This window comes from Leptonotus elevatus, chromosome 7 (genome assembly GCF_054856555.1).
Source record: "Leptonotus elevatus isolate MCC_2025b chromosome 7, RoL_Lele_1.0, whole genome shotgun sequence".
Classification (NCBI taxonomy): domain Eukaryota; kingdom Metazoa; phylum Chordata; class Actinopteri; order Syngnathiformes; family Syngnathidae; genus Leptonotus; species Leptonotus elevatus.
In genome coordinates, this window is record NC_141245.1 from 10,722,305 (window position 1) to 10,742,255 (window position 19,951).

General features: G+C 39.3%; 1 protein-coding gene across 2 annotated transcripts; it reads left to right on the plus strand.

Annotated features, from left to right (window-relative positions):
* The first annotated feature begins 131 nt into the window (after positions 1–131).
* On the plus strand, positions 132–19,941 carry LOC147170825 (putative E3 ubiquitin-protein ligase HERC6). Of its 2 annotated transcripts, XM_086081567.1 has the most exons (23): positions 132–412; positions 1,056–1,212; positions 9,272–9,348; positions 9,796–10,023; positions 10,260–10,351; positions 10,412–10,539; positions 10,869–11,023; positions 11,141–11,193; positions 11,269–11,360; positions 11,452–11,511; positions 11,610–11,706; positions 12,288–12,468; positions 12,719–12,870; positions 14,092–14,205; positions 14,283–14,375; positions 14,507–14,659; positions 16,309–16,449; positions 16,559–16,746; positions 16,910–16,976; positions 17,051–17,121; positions 17,914–18,097; positions 19,354–19,456; positions 19,524–19,941. In XM_086081567.1, exons 1-23 carry the CDS (start codon positions 193–195, stop codon positions 19,757–19,759), a joined length of 3,042 nt encoding a protein of 1,013 aa, XP_085937693.1. In that variant the 5' UTR covers positions 132–192; the 3' UTR covers positions 19,760–19,941. The 2 variants fall into 2 exon arrangements, with proteins under 2 accessions (XP_085937693.1, XP_085937696.1); XM_086081570.1 differs by lacking the exon at positions 9,272–9,348 and having other exon boundaries at positions 263–412.
* The last annotated feature ends 10 nt before the right edge of the window (positions 19,942–19,951 follow it).

Sequence of the window (19,951 nt, forward strand, 5' to 3'; positions counted from 1 at the left end):
AAGAGCGTGGTCCTATATGTGGCCCCACAGTATGCACTGTGCTAGAATATGACTTGTTCGTGTATCCGTACAATATTAGCAATTTCCGATGAAGACACCAAACTCTCCGACCGCACTGGAAGGCATCATCGGTCAATCTCAAATGCCTCCGCGCAGGCGGTGACCTCATCACTCCATCAAGGTGGTTGAGACATGTCGGACCTCTTGTTCTGGGGAGACAGCACTTGTGGACAGTTTGGTCCACAGGCATCCTCGAGTCCCGTGTCGTGGCACTTCCCTCGTGTCGTGACCAACATTTGCTGTGGGAACCAGCACATTTTATTCCTACTGGCGGATGGAGTTGTTTCTTCCTACGGAAGCGACTCGAGAAGACAGCTTGGACGAAAGTTTTTTACAGGTGAAAACACCTCAGGTAAGCATGTTTTCATCATTTAAATGAAGTTTGCATTTTCCTGTCGTTGATGTGTGGAAATAAAACTGGGGTTTTAATTGACTGTGCGCTCTATACAGTAATACATTTCAGTTTCGTTTCGTGGTAAGCTACAGTAAGATCAGTTTCGTTTTATGTAGAATAAAAGTGCGACTTTGTGTTGAATACTACGCCCTCAACGTGTCTAAAAAGTCCTCTGGTCTAATTAAATTGATTCTTCTACGTATTATTATTTATTATTATATATTACCAATTTAATGGAATTCATTACAGCAGCCTCATAATAAGTTATTACTTTACAAAGATAACAAAGGTCATTTTATTGGACGACATACATTTAAAAAAGTTATTAGTGGTGAAAAAAACACTGCATTACATGAGGACACCTGATAGTTTACTGTTGTATGCTGGTTTATATCAAAGAGCAGGCAGCAAAGTCGCCGAATTAAAGCTGCCAATATGCAACATAACCAGAAAAACACTACTAAAAAGAAAATTTGATAACTGTAAGAAAAAAAGTACTGCTACTACTATTACTGCCACCACTATTAGAAGAAGAAATAGAAAAAGCTAGACTAACTGTTAGCTTGTCTGGTATATATTTATGTTGTGTGGTCATGCTAAGGCCGTGTGGAGGGCCTACCTGAGGTGGTGAGCGTGGCTTGTGGGCAGGACCATTCTCTGGCCCTCTGTGCATCTGGACGAGTCTATTCCTGGGGAGCAGCAGAGGATGGACAACTCGGGTTATTGCCTGATGTTGTATATGATGCTCAGAGACCAAGGTAAGATCCCCATTCTGCTATTTGTTGAAGAAAATATGTGAACTAATCAAAGGAGGAACATTGAGTTTTGCTGGTTAACTGTACCACGGATAAAACAAATCATGAATCAAGCCCCTTTTCACGCTGCACTTATAAGGGCACAGCGTGCCTCTATTAGGAGAGGAGCTGACAGAGTGATGTAGTGCTTTTTTGGGATTACTTATTTACATGTAATGGCATGAGGACAATAGAGGAAGCCTTCATAAATGCAGTTTCTGAGTGTTCTGAGTTTTGGGACGTGCGAGAGATGACATACAGTGACGTGTTTAAGAAGTCACTAATCCCTACTTAGCCTGAAATATACACTGTACATAGTCACTATTTGTTAAGTCACTTCAAAGTACCAACATTAAAAACAATATTATGTAACTAGAAAAATTCCCGCGGAAATTTTGAATGGGCCTGCTAACTCTTTTCAATGAGCTGAACAGTTTAAACTTTCAACCATTGAAATCGCTCAAGAAATGTGGAAGTTAACCAAAATCAACAGTATGTTACTGCCCCTTTAAGAAACATGCACATTCACGCACACACATTTGATTTTAAGTAACATTTCAATGAGCTGAACAGTTTAAAATTTAAACCATTGAAATCGGTCAAGAAATGTGGAATCTACCATAATCAACAGTATGTTACTGCCCCTTTAAGAAACATGCACATTCACGCACACACATTTGATTTTAAGTAACATTTCAATGAGCTGAACAGTTTAAAATTCAAACCATTGAAATCGGTCAAGAAATGTGGAATCTACCATAATTAACAGTATCTCACTGCCCCTTTACAAAACATGCACATTCACGCACACACATTTGATTTTAAGTTGTGAGGAGACGTCACGCACCAACACTCCATTGATTTGTATAGGATTACGCTCACCTCAAACAAAAGCCTCTCGCGACTTAACGGTTGAAGATGCAGATTCCAGAAATGGCTCGTTAGAACGGCAAGGGTTTGGGGAACGCGAGCATGTTCTCAGTTTTTTAATCGGATGAAAAATGACCAAATGAGAGCAGGTTGAAAACTTATGATTGATCGAAAATGAAGAGGCAAAAACGGCGAAAATTACATTGAAAAGAGATCAAAAATGTGCGACTTCTCCTCGCTTAAAGTGAAAATAAAGGTACTAAATGACACCTTAGTCAAATAAAACTTAGTTCTTCAGAAAGCAGAGGCTTGTGGCTACAAAATGTGCGAATTTGATGTCTAGTGAGCAAAGATTGTGGCCATGGTGACGAGTTGAAGTGAAACTTTTGGAAATATATTTTTTGGTTCCCAGCACTCAGACCTTAATTAGTCACGCTCTAACTGATGACTTTCACCCCTTTGCTCACTGTCTTTGAACCTGCACAGGGGGGAGAGCTTTCATTCCTTAATTTTTTTTTTGACACTGAGCTAAAGATGACAAAAATTCCAACAAAATGAGCTAAAATTCATATCGGTCGGTTAACGTATGCGCGCGCAGCGTGTCTTGGAAAAAGGTGCTTGATTTGATGTGATCATTTTCGGATTCCCATTCATTCCTATGGGACTTTTTGGGGGACATTTTGGGGAATTGTGTCGCCATGGTAACTGGGAATTCTGAGGAAAATAATAGCGCAGCGAGTCAAATCGAGCCGCATCGTTTGATACCTTATTTGTCGCGGTGCGATCTACGGTACGGCCCCTATTCTTGCGGAAAAGTCGCTGGAAGATAATATAAAAACTAGAAAAATTCCCGCGGAAATTTTGAATGGGCCTGCTAACTCTTTTCAATGAGCTGAACAGTTTAAACTTTCAACCATTGAAATCGCTCAAGAAATGTGCAAGTTAACCATAATCAAGATCAAATAAAGTATCTTACTGTCCCTTTAAGAAATATGCACATTCACGCGCACACATTTGATTTTAACCAACATTTCAATGAGCTGAACAGTTTAAAATTTAAACCATTGAAATCGGTCAAGAAATGTGGAAGTTAACCAAAATCAACAGTATGTTACTGCCCCTTTAAGAAACATGCACATTCACGCACACACATTTGATTTTAAGTAACATTTCAATGAGCTGAACAGTTTAAAATTCAAACCATTGAAATCGGTCAAGAAATGTGGAATCTACCATAATTAACAGCATCTCACTGCCCCTTTACAAAACATGCACATTCACGCACACACATTTGATTTTAAGTTGTGAGGAGACGTCACGCACCAACACTCCATTGATTTGTATAGGATTACGCTCACCTCAAACAAAAGCCTCTCGCGACTTAACGGTTGAAGATGCAGATTCCAGAAATGGCTCGTTAGAACGGCAAGGGTTTGGGGAACGCGAGCATGTTCTCAGTTTTTTAATCGGATGAAAAATGACCAAATGAGAGCAGGTTGAAAACTTATGATTGATCGAAAATGAAGAGGCAAAAACGGCGAAAATTACATTGAAAAGAGATCAAAAATGTGCGACTTCTCCTCGCTTAAAGTGAAAATAAAGGTACTAAATGACACCTTAGCCAAATAAAACTTAGTTCTTCAGAAAGCAGAGGCTTGTGGCTACAAAATGTGCGAATTTGATGTCTAGTGAGCAAAGATTGTGGCCATGGTGACGAGTTGAAGAGAAAGTTTTGGAAATAGATTTTTTGGTTCCCGTCACTGAAAGCTTAATTGGGTATCAGAGTGGCGATTACACTCACTGTCTTTGAACCCGCACAGGGGGAAGAGCTTTCATTCCTTAATTTTTTTTTTGACACTGAGCTAAAGATGGGAAAAATTCCAACAAAATGAGCTAAAATTCATATCAATCAGTTAACGTATGCGCGCGCAGCGTGTCTTGGAAAAAGGTGCTTGAATTGGAGTTGATGTCTTTCGGTTTCCCATTCATTCCTATGGGACTTTTATTTGGGAGTTTTTTGGGAATAGCATCGCCATGGTAACTGGGAATTCTTATAAAAATAATGCCGCAGCGAGTCAGATCGAGCCGCATCGTTTGATACCTCATTTGTCCCGGTGCGATGTACGGTACGGGCCGCATTCTTGCGGAAAAACCCGTGGAAGATAATATAATAAGTTGAAAAATAATAAACCCCTTTTCTAGGATAGTAATATGTGCCTGCTTGCTCCGCAAGCAGCAGCTTCGCTGCTGCTTGCTCCGCTTAGCAGGCCCATAACTAGAAAAATTCCCGCGGAAATTTTGAATGGGCCTGCTAACTCTTTTCAATGAGCTGAACAGTTTAAACTTTCAACCATTGAAATCGGTCAAGAAATGTGCAAGTTAACAATAATCAACAGTATGTTACTGCCTCTTTAAGAAACATGCACATTCACGCACACACATTTGATTTTAAGTAACATTTCAATGAGCTGAACAGTTTAAAATTTAAACCATTGAAATCGGTCAAGAAATGTGGAAGTTCAACACAATCAAGTATCTCACTGCCCCTTTACAAAACATGCACATTCACGCACACACATTTGATTTTAAGTTGTGAGGAGACGTCACGCACCAACACTCCATTGATTTGTATAGGATTACGCTCACCTCAAACAAAAGCCTCTCGCGACTTAACGGTTGAAGATGCAGATTCCAGAAATGGCTCGTTAGAACGGCAAGGGTTTGGGGAACGCGAGCATGTTCTCAGTTTTTTAATCGGATGAAAAATGACCAAATGAGAGCAGGTTGAAAACTTATGATTGATCGAAAATGAAGAGGCAAAAACGGCGAAAATTACATGGAGGAGATAGGCGCCAAAGTCCGACTTCTCCTCGCTTAAAGTGAAAATAAAGGTACTAAATGACACCGTAGCCAAATAAAACTTAGTTCTTCAGAAAGCAGAGGCTTGTGGCTACAAAATGTGCGAATTTGATGTCTAGTGAGCAAAGATTGTGGCCATGGTGACGAGTTGAAGTGAAACTTTTGGAAATAGATTTTTTGGTTCCCGTCACTGAAGCCTTAATTAGTCACACTCTAAATAGGCGACTTTTCCCCTTTGCTCACTGTCTTTGAACCCTCACAGGGGGGAGAGCTTTCATTCCTTAAAATTTTTTTTGACACTGAGCTAAAGATGACAAAAATTCCAACAAAATGAGCTAATTTTCATATCGGTCGGTTAATGTATGCGCGCGCAGCGTGTCTTTGAAAAAGGTGCTTGATTGGAGTTGATCTCTTTCGGATTCCCATTCATTCCTATGGGACTTTATTTGGGAGTTTTTTGGGAATAGCGTCGCCATGGTAACTGGGAATTCTTATAAAAATAATAGCGCAGCGAGTCAGATCGAGCCGCATCGTTTGATACCTCTTTTGTCCCGGTGCGATCTACGGTTCGGGCCCTATTTTTGCGGAAAAGTCGCTGGAAGATGATATAAAAATAATAATATTAAACACTTTTTTCTAGGATAGTAATATGTGCCTGCTTGCTCCGCAAGCAGCAGCTTCGCTGCTGCTTGCTCCGCTTAGCAGGCCCATAACTAGAAAAATTCCCGCGGAAATTTTGAATGGGCCTGCTAACTCTTTTCAATGAGCTGAACAGTTTAAACTTTCAACCATTGAAATCGCTCAAGAAATGTGCAAGTTAACCAAAATCAACAGTATGTTACTGCCCCTTTAAGAAACATGCACATTCACGCACACACATTTGATTTTAAGTAACATTTCAATGAGCTGAACAGTTTAAAATTCAAACCATTGAAATCGGTCAAGAAATGTGGAATCTACCATAATTAACAGTATCTCACTGCCCCTTTACAAAACATGCACATTCACGCACACACATTTGATTTTAAGTTGTGAGGAGACGTCACGCACCAACACTCCATTGATTTGTATAGGATTACGCTCACCTCAAACAAAAGCCTCTCGCGACTTAACGGTTGAAGATGCAGATTCCAGAAATGGCTCGTTAGAACGGCAAGGGTTTGGGGAACGCGAGCATGTTCTCAGTTTTTTAATCGGATGAAAAATGACCAAATGAGAGCAGGTTGAAAACTTATGATTGATCGAAAATGAAGAGGGAAAAAACGGCGAAATTAACATGGAGGAGATAGGCGTCAAAGTCCGACTTCTCCTCGCTTAAAGTGAAAATAAAGGTACTAAATGACACCGTAGCCAAATAAAACTTAGTTCTTCAGAAAGCAGAGGCTTGTGGCTACAAAATGTGCGAATTTGATGTCTAGTGAGCAAAGATTGTGGCCATGGTGACGAGTTGAAGTGAAACTTTTGGAAATAGATTTTTTGGTTCCCGTCACTGAAGCCTTAATTAGTCACACTCTAAATAGGCGACTTTTCCCCTTTGCTCACTGTCTTTGAACCCTCACAGGGGGGAGAGCTTTCATTCCTTAAAAATTTTTTTGACACTGAGCTAAAGATGACAAAAATTCCAACAAAATGAGCTAATTTTCATATCGGTCGGTTAATGTATGCGCGCGCAGCGTGTCTTTGAAAAAGGTGCTTGATTGGAGTTGATCTCTTTCGGATTCCCATTCATTCCTATGGGACTTTATTTGGGAGTTTTTTGGGAATAGCGTCGCCATGGTAACTGGGAATTCTTATAAAAATAATAGCGCAGCGAGTCAGAGCGAGCCGCATCGTTTGATACCTCTTTTGTCCCGGTGCGATCTACGGTTCGGGCCGCATTTTTGCGGAAAAGTCGGTGGAAGAATAAAAAAGAAAAAAAATAACTAGAAAAATTCCCGCGGAAATTTTGAATGGGCCTGCTAACTCTTTTCAATGAGCTGAACAGTTTAAACTTTCAACCATTGAAATCGGTCAAGAAATGTGGAAGTTATAATCAACTAAAAGTATTACTGGCCCTTTAAGAAACATGCACATTCACGCACATACATTTGATTTTAACTAACATTTCAATGAGCTGAACAGTTTAAAATTTCAACCATTGAAATCGCTCAAGAAATGTAAAAGTTAACCATAATCAAGATCAAATAAAGTATCTTACTGTCCCTTTAAGAAATATGCACATTCACGCACACACATTAGATTTTAACTAACATTTCAATGAGCTGAACAGTTTAAAATTTAAACCGTTGAAATCGCTCAAGAAATGTGCAAGTTAACCATAATCAAGATCAAATAAAGTATCTTACTGCCCCTTTAAGAAACATGCACATTCACGCACACACATTTGATTTTAAGTAACATTTCAATGAGCTGAACAGTTTAAAATTCAAACCATTGAAATCGGTCAAGAAATGTGGAATCTACCATAATTAACAGTATCTCACTGCCCCTTTACAAAACATGCACATTCACGCACACACATTTGATTTTAAGTTGTGAGGAGACGTCACGCACCAACATTCCATTGATTTGTATAGGATTACGCTCACCTCAAACAAAAGCCTCTCGCGACTTAACGGTTGAAGATGCAGATTCCAGAAATGGCTTGTTAGAACGGCAAGGGTTTGGGGAACGCGAGCATGTTCTCAGTTTTTTAATCGGATGAAAAATGACCAAATGAGAGCAGGTTGAAAACTTATGATTGATCGAAAATGAAGAGGGAAAAAGGGCGAAAATTACATTGAAAAGAGATCAAAAATGTGCGACTTCTCCTCGCTTAAAGTGAAAATAAAGGTACTAAATGAAACCTTAGCCAAATAAAACTTAGTTCTTCAGAAAGCAGAGGCTTGTGGCTACAAAATGTGCGAATTTGATGTCTAGTGAGCAAAGATTGTGGCCATGGTGACGAGTTGAAGTGAAACTTTTGGAAATAGATTTTTTGGTTCCCGTCACTGAAGCCTTAATTGGGTATCAGAGTGGCGATTACACTCACTGTCTTTGAACCCGCACAGGGGGAAGAGCTTTCATTCCTTAATTTTTTTTTTGACACTGAGTTAAAGATGACAAAAATTCCAACAAAATGAGCTAAATTTCATATCAATCGGTTAACGTATGCGCGCGCAGCGTCTCTTTGAAAAAGGTGCTTGATGTGTGATTTTGTCTTTCCTTTTCCCATTCATTCCTATGGGACTTTTATTTGGGAGTTTTTTGGGAATAGCATCGCCATGGTAAGTGGGAATTCTTAGAAAAATAATGCCGCATCGAGTCAGATCGAGCCGCATCGTTTGATACTTCATTTGTCCCGGTGCGATGTACGGTACGGGCTGCATTCTTGCGGAAAAAACTGTGGAAGATTAAAAAATAAGAAAAATAAGAATAAAAAAAATAAACCCTTTTTCTAGGATAGTAATATGTGCCTGCTTGCTCCGCAAGCAGCAGCTTCGCTGCTGCTTGCTCCGCTTAGCAGGCCCATAATAAACCCTTTTCTAGGGTGGATAGTAATATGTGCCTGCTTGCTCCGCAAGCAGCAGCTTCGCTGCTGCTTGCTCCGCTTAGCAGGCCCATAATAAGAAGAATAATATTAAACCCTTTTTTCTAGGATAGTAATATGTGCCTGCTTGCTCCGCAAGCAGCAGCTTCGCTGCTGCTTGCTCCGCTTAGCAGGCCCATAATAAACCCATTTTCTAGGATAGTAATATGTGCCTGCTTGCTCCGCAAGCAGCAGCTTCGCTGCTGCTTGCTCCGCTTAGCAGGCCCATAATAATATTAAACACTTTTCTAGGGTGGATAGTAATATGTGCCTGCTTGCTCCGCAAGCAGCAGCTTCGCTGCTGCTTGCTCCGCTTAGCAGGCCCATAATAATATACACTTTTCTAGGGTGGATAGTAATATGTGCCTGCTTGCTCCGCAAGCAGCAGCTTCGCTGCTGCTTGCTCCGCTTAGCAGGCCCATAATAAACCCTTTTTTCTAGGATAGTAATATGTGCCTGCTTGCTCCGCAAGCAGCAGCTTCGCTGCTGCTTGCTCCGCTTAGCAGGCCCATAATAATAAAAATAAGAAGAATAAACGCTTTTCTAGGGTGGATAGTAATATGTGCCTGCTTGCTCCGCAAGCAGCAGCTTCGCTGCTGCTTGCTCCGCTTAGCAGGCCCATAATAACAGTATTTTTCAACAGTTTTTTCCTCCTAATTTTTGTCCACTGTGACTTTCTCTTCATTAAACCACTGTGACTTTCTCTTCATTAAACCTTGGATGCAGTCCAGTGTCTATACCACTGCAAATACCAGTGATTCAGGTTGCTTGTGGAAACTCTTACTCCATGGCATTGACTAAAGGTAGGACAGTGAATACGCTCGTCGAACAAACAGTCATTTTGTATCATAATGTGTGTTGGGACGGTGTGTAGAATGAAATCAATGTTCATTCATTTAAAAAAAATCACTTTTAATTTCAATAATATGCAAAAAAAAACGTTTTATCACATCAATGTAGATTTAATTATATATATATATATATATATATATATATATATATATATATATATATATATATATATATATATATATATATATATATATATATATATATATAAAATCATTGGTCTAATACTCATTAATTATATTACATGGGTTGCGCTGACAACTCTAATTCAATTGATTGATCATATTTGCATATCAATATTACTAGAACAATAATTGTTGACACTTTTAAAAGCCAATATTTAAAAGTGTGTTAGTGAATGCCTGAAGTTCTCACCTGCATTTGTTTGTTCCACTCTTTAGGAGGCAACGTTTTCTCGTGGGGTTTAAACAGTCACGGCCAACTGGGTTTGGGGAGGCAGATTTCTCTGCAGTGCACACCCCACCCGGTGTTCACACTCACTGGCATACCGGTAACCCAGATCTCAGCCGGAGCGGCTCATGTGCTGTTCCTCACCTTGTCAGGCTTGGTGTACTGCTGCGGGGCCAATGCACATGGTCAGCTGGGCCTTAACAGGATGGATAGCAATGGTAAGTAACCACATGGTGAATTAACATATAGTATTATTTTCGGAAAGGAGAAAATAATGTCATTTTGTCACATTTTTAATTTTTTTTTAAATTATTTATTTATTTATTTTTGTATTTATTTTTTTTACCGTATTTTTAATAATGTGCAACCGATTAACATGATCAAATTAAGTACTTTTTTTTCCAGTGTATGCAAAACAATAGAGATAGACTGTTATTCATTTCCTCCTGTGCAGGCAGATTCAACATCTGTGTTGTCCCCGCTCTTCGACGTCTGAGTGTCTCCTTCATCACTTGTGGAGAAGCTCACACTACCGTCTTAACAAAGGTACCGACCTCCATCAATCTGTTGGTTGTTCATGCGACAGCGTGATGCTGCCATTCGCAGGACGGCAAAGTTTATACATTTGGAGAGGGAGCTCACGGTCAGCTGGGTCACGGCTCTTCTGCTAATGAGCTGTTACCCAAACTGGTGGATGGGATTGATGGAGGTGCCTCACAGGTGAAATGTGGCAGGTGAACAACTTTTCCCCCTAATTTTATCGTTATTTTTTAAATTAAATATTTATGTATGACTATTTATCATTGATCATTATGTTTTTATTATATTTTTATTTTATGTATTTTAAAATATTTTTCTTTTTTTTTCTTTTTTTATATTTCATATATTTTTCTCATTACTGTTAATTGTGAATGTGCAATGAAGACATTCAATTCAATGGCTCCGAGATATATTCATACGTTGATAACTTAAATAGAAGAAACTTGATAAGTGCAATAGTTGATTCTTCTGTGGAATGGAAACATTCATGTATTTATTATATTCAACTCTTCTTCTCTTTTAGACGTCACACTCTCGTTTTGGGATCCTCTGGCCAAATTTGGGCTTTTGGCAGTGGGGTGAAAGGCCAGATTGGGACCGGAAAACCAGAGGGCAGTCTGACTCCCACACTAGTGCAACTTCCATGGAACTCTGACAGCGCAACCGTCGCACCCACAGGTCGGCATGTTAGGGAGTCTGTACTTTTCATCACATTGTAGTGATATATTGTACAGTGTATGAATCAGATGACTTTCCTGTTTCTCTATTCCTCCACTTTGTCTTTCATCGAAACAGATTTGAAAATAGCAGCCGGGTGGAACGCAAACTTTGCTTTCTCTTCATCACAGGTAAAGGGTGTCTATAATGTCTTCATCTTAATATCTAGTTTGCCATTTAAATTCTTTTTTTTTTTTTTGTTCAAGAGTGGAAAGCAACGTCAGATTACCGGAAGGCTTGATGAGGAAAAAGTACAAAAATGGCTGGCATTAAAAAAGGGCAATACAGAGGCTGAAAGGTTAAATTTGGGGAATTTTATTATACAGTACATATACCATCAACACAATAGCTGCATTTTCAGATATTTTTCTTTTCTGTTTTTCCAACAGAGAAATCGTTGAGGTCTTTTTCACAAATTCAAACCTTGTCGCAAGTTTCACAAAAAACATGTGAGTCTTTCAAATGGCTGCAATATTGCAGAATGTATAGACTGGCACTTCATCCAGTCTATACTTGTCTTACTATGATGTTGTATATTTGTCCGCAGTGGGCTTTCACTAAAAGCAGATGCCTTGAATGTGGACCTTGAGGCTGCCAGACAAACTTTCTCTAAGATGCTGGCAGTACCATGGATTAAAAAAAAGGTTCACAAATCCTGATAACAATTTTCACTTTCGTTGTTTTGAAGTGATTTCAATGTTGAATCATAAATTGTCTTAACCTATAGTTGGGGTGGCTCCTTTTGAAATACGTGCGGCAAAAAAAAGCAATATGTGGGCAAATTATTCCTTTGATGCTTGCTGCGCTCAAGTCATGCATGATATCATGTATGGCAGCAGTTCAAATGTTTTTGTACTGAGAAGTCATTTTCTTGTACTACTAAGTGCCATTTAGAGGTGCCAATCCAGGTCCAGAAAGTATAAATCCTGCCACAATTTTAGCCTCAGGTGCTATTTAGCTAGCTCCCTAGCTAGCTCCTATGTTGCTCATTTACTTGCCAGGGAGCAAGCTACCTTGGGGGCTAGCTAGTTAGCTAGCTCCCTAGCAGGTAAACGAGCACCATGGGAGCTAGCTAGGGAGCTAGCTAAGTATAGCACTTGAGGCTAAAGCCAAACCGTGGCAGGATTCTTACTTTCTGGACCTGGATTTGCCATTCAACCTTATTAGTTCCATTCCGCATGTTGTAAATGTAAGCAATTACTTACCGAACCTCTCTTTCATGCAGATGAATCTGGCAGCACCGATAAACGTGCTGGTGTGTTTGCGAAACACCCTCAAATCTCCAGAGATGATCGCGGTCCTGCTCTCGTGCCCGCTCCTGCAAGATGCTTCAGCAGTTCTTTCCTGCGTCTTGCCTTTGGCGATGGTTGTTGACGAGATGAGTGAGAAGACTCAGACAACGCTAAGTAAATCTTTCGGTTTGACTTTTCGAAGGGCAAGGTTATTCATCAGCAATTATTGAACCCTTTTCCTTGAAGATTTTAAAGGCAGCTAAGCAGTAACTAACTAGCATGTCATTCGTCAAATTTTTCTTGTCGTCTGAAAAAGGTGAGCTTCATAGCAGAATTATTTATTTTAATTCATATAGCCAAGCTTCCCCAAAAATTATGTTGTAATAATTACTATGCTGACAATTTATCATTATTTTTTCTGCAGAAGGCTGGTGGTCCTCCATGGCAGCCGACATGCTGTTGCAACACATCCTGGTGTTCAAAAATGCTTTGGACTTTGCAATCCAAAATGGCCTCTTGATAACTCACATACCAGGCATGAAAGCCGTGCTGGAAGTCCTCAAGCTCCTCTACAAAGTGGGCACGGTGTTTTCGTTTCACTTTACAAGAGAACTTTGTGACAGACCAGTTTCTGATAAGAAAAGATTTCCAAACTTATCATATATCCATCTCTTTTAAGTCACTCGGCCACATTCAGATACAAAGCTTGTCACAATATTGTTTGGTTACGTGTTGACGTGACCAGTTTGACAGTGATGTCAGTGTGTATGTGTGTGTGTGTGTCCAGTGTGTGTGTTCACATAACCAAGACTCTTAAAGCTACTGAATGTAGAATATTCCATTTTGAATCGCTACTGCCACCTGCTGAGGAAAAATGAAACTGCACATACCGACATTACGCTACATCCGCAGAAAATACAAGATTATACAGGGTTGCCATTTAGGGGCGTCCATGTATCAATCAACGGCTGAGATATCTAACTGCCAATCAGAGGGAAGATCATTTCTAGTAATTAGGAAATGAAGCTTCATGAACCACTTACAGTATGTTTTGACGCCTCTAGATGGCACTCTTAGTTTAAAGATGCAGTGGAAATGTAATCAATTTCAATTGCACTAGCCTTTATATTTAAACCAACACTATCTAGAGCAGTGGTTCTCAACCCTGGTCCTCAATTACCCCTATCCAGCCTGTTTTCCATGTCTCCCTCAGCCAGCACAGCTGAGGATAGTTATCAGGTTTCATGCAGAGCTTGCTGATTGGCCGATCGTTTAAAACACCTGTGTTGGCTGTTGGAGACATAGAAAATAGGCTAGATAGGGGTACTTGAGGACCGGGGTTGAGAAGCACTGATCTAGAGGAGTCAAAACATATTGTAAGTGCTTCGTGAAGCTTCATTTTCCCATCACTACGAGCAGCACTGCAATACAATCAGAGCATAGCTTATTTACATACAGTATGAAATATGATTACCTGAGTTCCAGGCCAATTTGACTTGCCTTTAAAAAGGGACAACCTGGGGCATTCCCAACCCAAATCATTTTGCAAATCCAATAAAAGGACATCAAATATTTTTTTAAAGGAGAGAGAGAAAGAAAAACAAGTCATGATCTTTATGATCAATTCCAACATATGGTTGTATGCAATGCACATATAGGTGAATGATTGTTCACACTTTATTTTATTTTATTAAATATAAATGTCTGTTACAAGGTTAGGAGCAAGAGGTTTTGTCAGTCAAAATGTTTGTGAATTGGGTTTTAAATAAATGCAATACCTACCGTATATTTTCGCAGGCAAACAAAAGAGGCAAATCCTACAAAGTCCCGCTGAGCACCTTTTATGTCGAGGACTTTAAAAGCGGGCTCTTTGAGGACGTCCATCTTTGGCATGCATTTTCTAAATGCGAGGTAATCGGGTTGCTGGGAGTTTCCTGCTGACCAGTTTTGAAAATGTTCTATTTGTAACTACTAATCTTTTCATCAAGGACGATGCGCCTGCCATCTTATGCCGGTACCCCTTTGTGCTGAATTTGTTATGCAAGGTGGCAGCTTTTGAGATCATGGCGTCTATAACAAAGGTATAATATGCATTGACAGTCATTTACTAAATGCCCACCTGAGGTCTATCATACTGTATTTCTAATACTACACCAAACACATTCATCTCTCTCTTAATTAATTAATTTTTTGTCTCAATATACGTCATCAGTCAGCTCACTTTGACCGCCGTAGTCGGATGTCCCAACATTTACACTCAGTGGCACCAGTCCTTCATCTATCACTGAGACCAAGTCACGTGCTCGAGGACACCTTCAGACAACTCGGTGCGGCAGACCACAGCGCCTTCAAAAAAGAACTTCTGGTAATCAATCTTAAGATGTGTTGTCAGGTTTGGTTCGGTTAAAAAAATATATATCTGATTGACCACAAGGCGGGGCTTTCAACCAATAGAACTGATTCAAATCTCGTTTGCGGGTATGCCTCCACCGAATTCTGTGACAAAAGGTGTCAGAAGTGGGACAGTCTATTGTGTGCTGTAACTAAAATACAAGTTGTTCAACCCAAAAGGTTTGCGGTTAAAATCCAGATTCAGATGACTTTATTGAATCCTAAAAGGGCAATTCCCCCAGTTGTAGTCCGTCCAAAGAAACCTGAAAACAAAAATGACCAACGGGGAGACAGAACAGGAAGCCCGGTGGGTCGCCTTGCAGCGCCCCGAATTTCTTAGATTTAAAAAAGAAAAACCATAAGGAAAGGGGAGGGGAAAAACAAGGCTCAAGCTCTGCCCCTTCAAAGGTGTGTGTGTGTGGGGGGGGGGGTATCCTCAGCACATACAGTAAACTTGACTACTTCTACGACATTTTGTGACAGATAGTGGTGTGATTAGCCATAAGGCCATCCACAGTATATACACTATACAATTACAGATTAACAAATTTGCTCCCAAAAACGTATACAAATGTTCTATTTTAAATATTGCCATGGTCCCAAAAACATATTTACAAGTTTTTTATGTTGTTTTTTTATGCTAGAGCATACAGAAGGCTTTGATGCAGCCTCTCACTTGAAGAGGTTGCTTAAAGCAGTGGCAGTTATTACAAAAAACGGCCAGCAGGTGGCAGCAGAGTGTAAGAGATCAGCCAGGGCCACGTTGCAAAAAGAGCTGATTTCCACACAATTTAAAGCAGATTGGTGAATGATTAAATTGAGCTATATTCTAATACTAATTGCTGCAAAACGGAAACAGATACAAATATACATTTTTTCCTGGTGAATGAAGAGACTCGAATCCTTCTTTTGGTACGTTCCATGTTTTTATAACAATAGAACACAATATTCTGTGGGCCTGGCAAAACAGTCAAAATCCAGGAAAACAGCCGGAGCAAAGGTGGTTGCTTCAGTGACAATGGCTGGGAGTGAATGAGTTAATGTTAGGCATGCCATTATAGCTGACCATGACACAACTTGTCATACATCATTCGCATGTAAAAAGTGTAAAAGGAGCAACTGTTTTTCCAATAAAAAGCTAAAAAAAAATTTTTTGATTGTTAGAGTCAAGAGTGTTTTTTTTTTATTGCATGTTTACTGTTGTGGGTGTAGTTTGCAGTTGTAAAGGTACAAACCCAATTCCAAAGATGTTGGGACATTGTGTTAATCATAAAAGAAAACTGTACAATGATTTGCAAATCATGTCCGATCTCTATTTAATTGAAACTTTATTGTGTTTAGAAAATAATCATTAACTTAAAATGTTATGGCCGCAATAGTATGTTCCAAAATAGCTGGGACATCGGGCAAAAAAAAGTTGAGGAATGCTCATCAAACACCTGTTTGGAGCATCCCACAGGTGAACAGGCCAATTGGGAACAGGTGGTTGCCATGATTGGGTATCAGAATTGGGTTGGGAGAGACACCATCTATTATAAACACACACAAAACAAAAACACTTTTGTCTGTGTTTTGAAATGTATTCCTCAAGTGGTTTATTCTTTCATTCTTGTTCCATCCCAGGTGAAGTTTGTGGATGACGGCAAAGTGATGAATGTCAACAAGAGGGACCTCTTTCTCCATGTCTTTGATGAGCTGATGGCGCCGCAATCCAACTTGTTCATGTACAACGAGAGGAAGACGCTGGCCTGGTTCCCCCCCAAGGTACGACACCCTGTCGGAATAGGACCTATGACATGGCTTTTTTTGCCTCTTTCTTTCGACACATAGTAGCCAGGTTAAGTGAAATGACGTCTGACATTTCAAATGTCAGGTGGTGGCTTTGTCAAAACAGCCCAAGTTAGGGGAGAACACATACTTCCTGTTTGGGGTTCTATGCGGCCTGGCTCTGCACAACGACAACATGGTCCATATGCCCTTCCCGCTCGTTCTCTTCAGGAAGCTACTCGGGGTCAAGCCCTCATTGGACGACATGAAGGAATTTGAACCCACCGTCGCAGAGTAAGATTGTATTAAATGGAACATTTTGCACGGTCAAAATGTGTTCTTCCTCAGCTATGTCTAAATGAATGTTGTGAAAAAGCTCCTTAAAATAATGACACATTATTAAAGGTACTGTAACACAAACTGCGATTTCATGTCATCCGTGACCTTGTCTCTTCAGAGGATTGCGATGCATCTTAGAGGATTACAGCGCTGATGTCCTCAAAGACATGGAGACTACTTTTACCGTATGTCAACTCTCACACAGGTGACTACTTTCATGATTCTGATTCTTGCTCTGGTGGTTGTTTTTTTTGTTCAGGTGACTTGGGGCGGTGATAAAGTTGAGCTTGATCCAGAAGATGTTGATAAACTTGTCACAAGTTCCAACAAGTAAGTCTAAAGGGATACTTTACTAATTTTGCCATTTTCAGCAGTAAAATGTAATATTTTGTCTATCATGAATGTGATAACGTCATTGTTTTTCATGTACAATTAACACTAGTGATGGGAAAATGAAGCTTCATGAAGCACTTGTGATATTTTTTGACTCCCCTAGATGGTGCTCTTGGTTTAAATATAAAGGCTAGTGCAAAGGAAATTGATTACATTTCCACTGCATCTTTCAACCAAGAGTGCCATTGAGAGGAGTCAAAAAATATTACAAGTGCTTCATGAAGCTTCATTTTCCCATCACTAATTAACACCTTTAAAAACGCATATATAATGCCTTACCTAACATTTACAAGTTTACTTCATGGGAAGATTTTATTTACACTTCCAAACGGCTTGAAATTCTTACTTCACAATTTATAAAGTGGCAGAATTTTGGATCAAGGTCTTAATTCAGGTGACTTGTTTTGAAAAGGAGAACCTCCTTCTTGTACTATTATAACACACGCACACCGGCCTAAATTCCAAACAGGTGTTAAATTGCACTTTTCAAAAACACACATTTTAGTGTGATGACTGACGACGAAAAGAAAATGTATCGGGTCTGTAGGTTTGTTATTGTGTGTGTATTCTCACGGTAGCAAAAATACTGCGTTGTCCCAGTATTAAAATTACAGCTCTAAAAAGTCTTCTTTTTTTTTTACATTAGGTTAAATAAAAAATCCCCATTGAACACAATCTATTTAATTTGTAAACAAAATATACAATATTTTATCATGTTCTTCCTTCCAGGAAAGAGTTTGTGTCCGCCTTTGTCAACTACGCCTTCAGCAAATCGGTGGAGGGTGTCTTTGAGGCGTTCAAGAGAGGCTTCTTCAAGGTGTGCGAGCCGGACGTGGTGGCCTTCTTTCAGCCGGAGGAGCTGCAAGCGGTGATGGTGGGAAATGAAAACTACGACTGGGATGTGTTCAAGCAGGTGTGCAAAAACAGAACAAATAATCAGCACATTGTGGATGTCGCTATAAATGTTAGGGGGCAAGGCTAACATGAAAACATAATAAGATGCAAATCTGATTTGTGATTTGTGTGCAGATGAGTGACGGGAAAATTAAACTTCATGAACCACTTGCTATATATTTTTTTTCACTCTTTGAGATGGTGCGCTTGGCTTAAAGATAAAGGCTATATATATTCTAAATTAATTAATGATTTAGACAAAAATTAATAATTATTATTTATTTTGTTATGTCAGAGTCCAAATTTTTAAGTTGTCAAAAATAGAGATGAAAGACAGACGAAAAAGTTAGAAATGTCCAAAATGTGACCTTAAAATGTCCACAAAGGAAGAGGAAAAGTTTAAAATTACCATAAAATGTCCATGGAATTGCCAAAAATGTCAAATAATTGAATTTTTAAAAAGGCAGAAAAGAAAACATTTTAAAATTAACCATAAAATGCCCAAAAACAAAAGAAGAAATCCCCCAAATTACAATAAAAGGTCCATAAAATTGCCAAAATGTCAGAAAAATGATAATAATAAATAAATGCTGAAAAAAAATGTTAGAAGACATTCCGAAAATTACCATAAAATGTCTAAAAACAAAAAAAGAAATCCCCCAAATAACAAAATTGCCAAAACTGACATATATATATATATATATATATATATATATAGCAGAATTTGTTTTGAAATTTACAGTAGCCATCAAGTAAAAATAAAATATGTCCATAAAATTGCCTAAATCTCAAAATTATAAAAATAAAGACTGAAAAATTACACACACAAAAATCCAAAAACAGAAGACGAATGGTAGAACAAAAAACGAATCTCAAAGTTTTGGATGATGCAAATTTTTCTCTTATGGTGCAGTTCTAATTAGTTATTGGGCCCTCACTACACATTAACACACTGTAATGTTCAAATGTGTTGCCGCTTAGGACCATTTTTGGACATATATTTAGCCTAAAATGGCTCTTTTGACAGAAAAGATTGCAGACCCCTGGGCTCGTGCAATGGAAATGGATTAATTTGATTAACCAAGAACTCCATCTAGAGGCATCAAAGCATATTGCAAGTGGTTCATGAAGCTTCATTTTCCCATCACTAAGTGATTCGCAAGTATGTGGGGGTCAACTGTACCATTGGTTGATTGATTACTGCAAATATGAATGTATACAATTGTTCAGCTTTCAGCCACTGCTCACATTCTGTTGGTTTGTCTTTGCGAACAGAACACCGTCTATGAAGGCGAGTATCATGCAGCCCATCCAAACATTGTCGTCTTCTGGGAGGTGTTTGACAGACTGACTGAGGAAGAAAAGAAGAAATTCCTTTGTAAGTGTTGCACCATATGTTTTTAATTCATCAGGTTTTCATTAACTTCCTTTTTTTTTGTCATCAGCTTTTCTTACGGGCTGCGACCGGGTGCCTTTTTCAGGCATGTCCAGCATCCAGATGAAAGTCGCCATCTTGCCCGTCTCTTCTGATCTCCATTTCCCAGAGGCCCTCACGTGCCACCACCTTCTGTTGCTACCCATCTACCTGCCGTACCCGGTCGGGAGGCAAATGTACAACAGGCTCCTTTATGCCATCAATCATAGTCGTGGCTTCACCAAAACGTATATAACAGAAGGCTAAGGGACTTTATGCATAGCCCTATTTTCTAATCTTAAAAAAGTAACTTTTCTCTTGAAATGTTGTTTTACTAAATAATCCTTTAATAATCCTGAGTTGTATGCGGTGAGGTCTTATTCTTCTTGGAATTACTTCTGAAAAAATCAAACAAACATTGTGGCAAATACATTTGAATTGTGTGCTTATCTCTCGTTG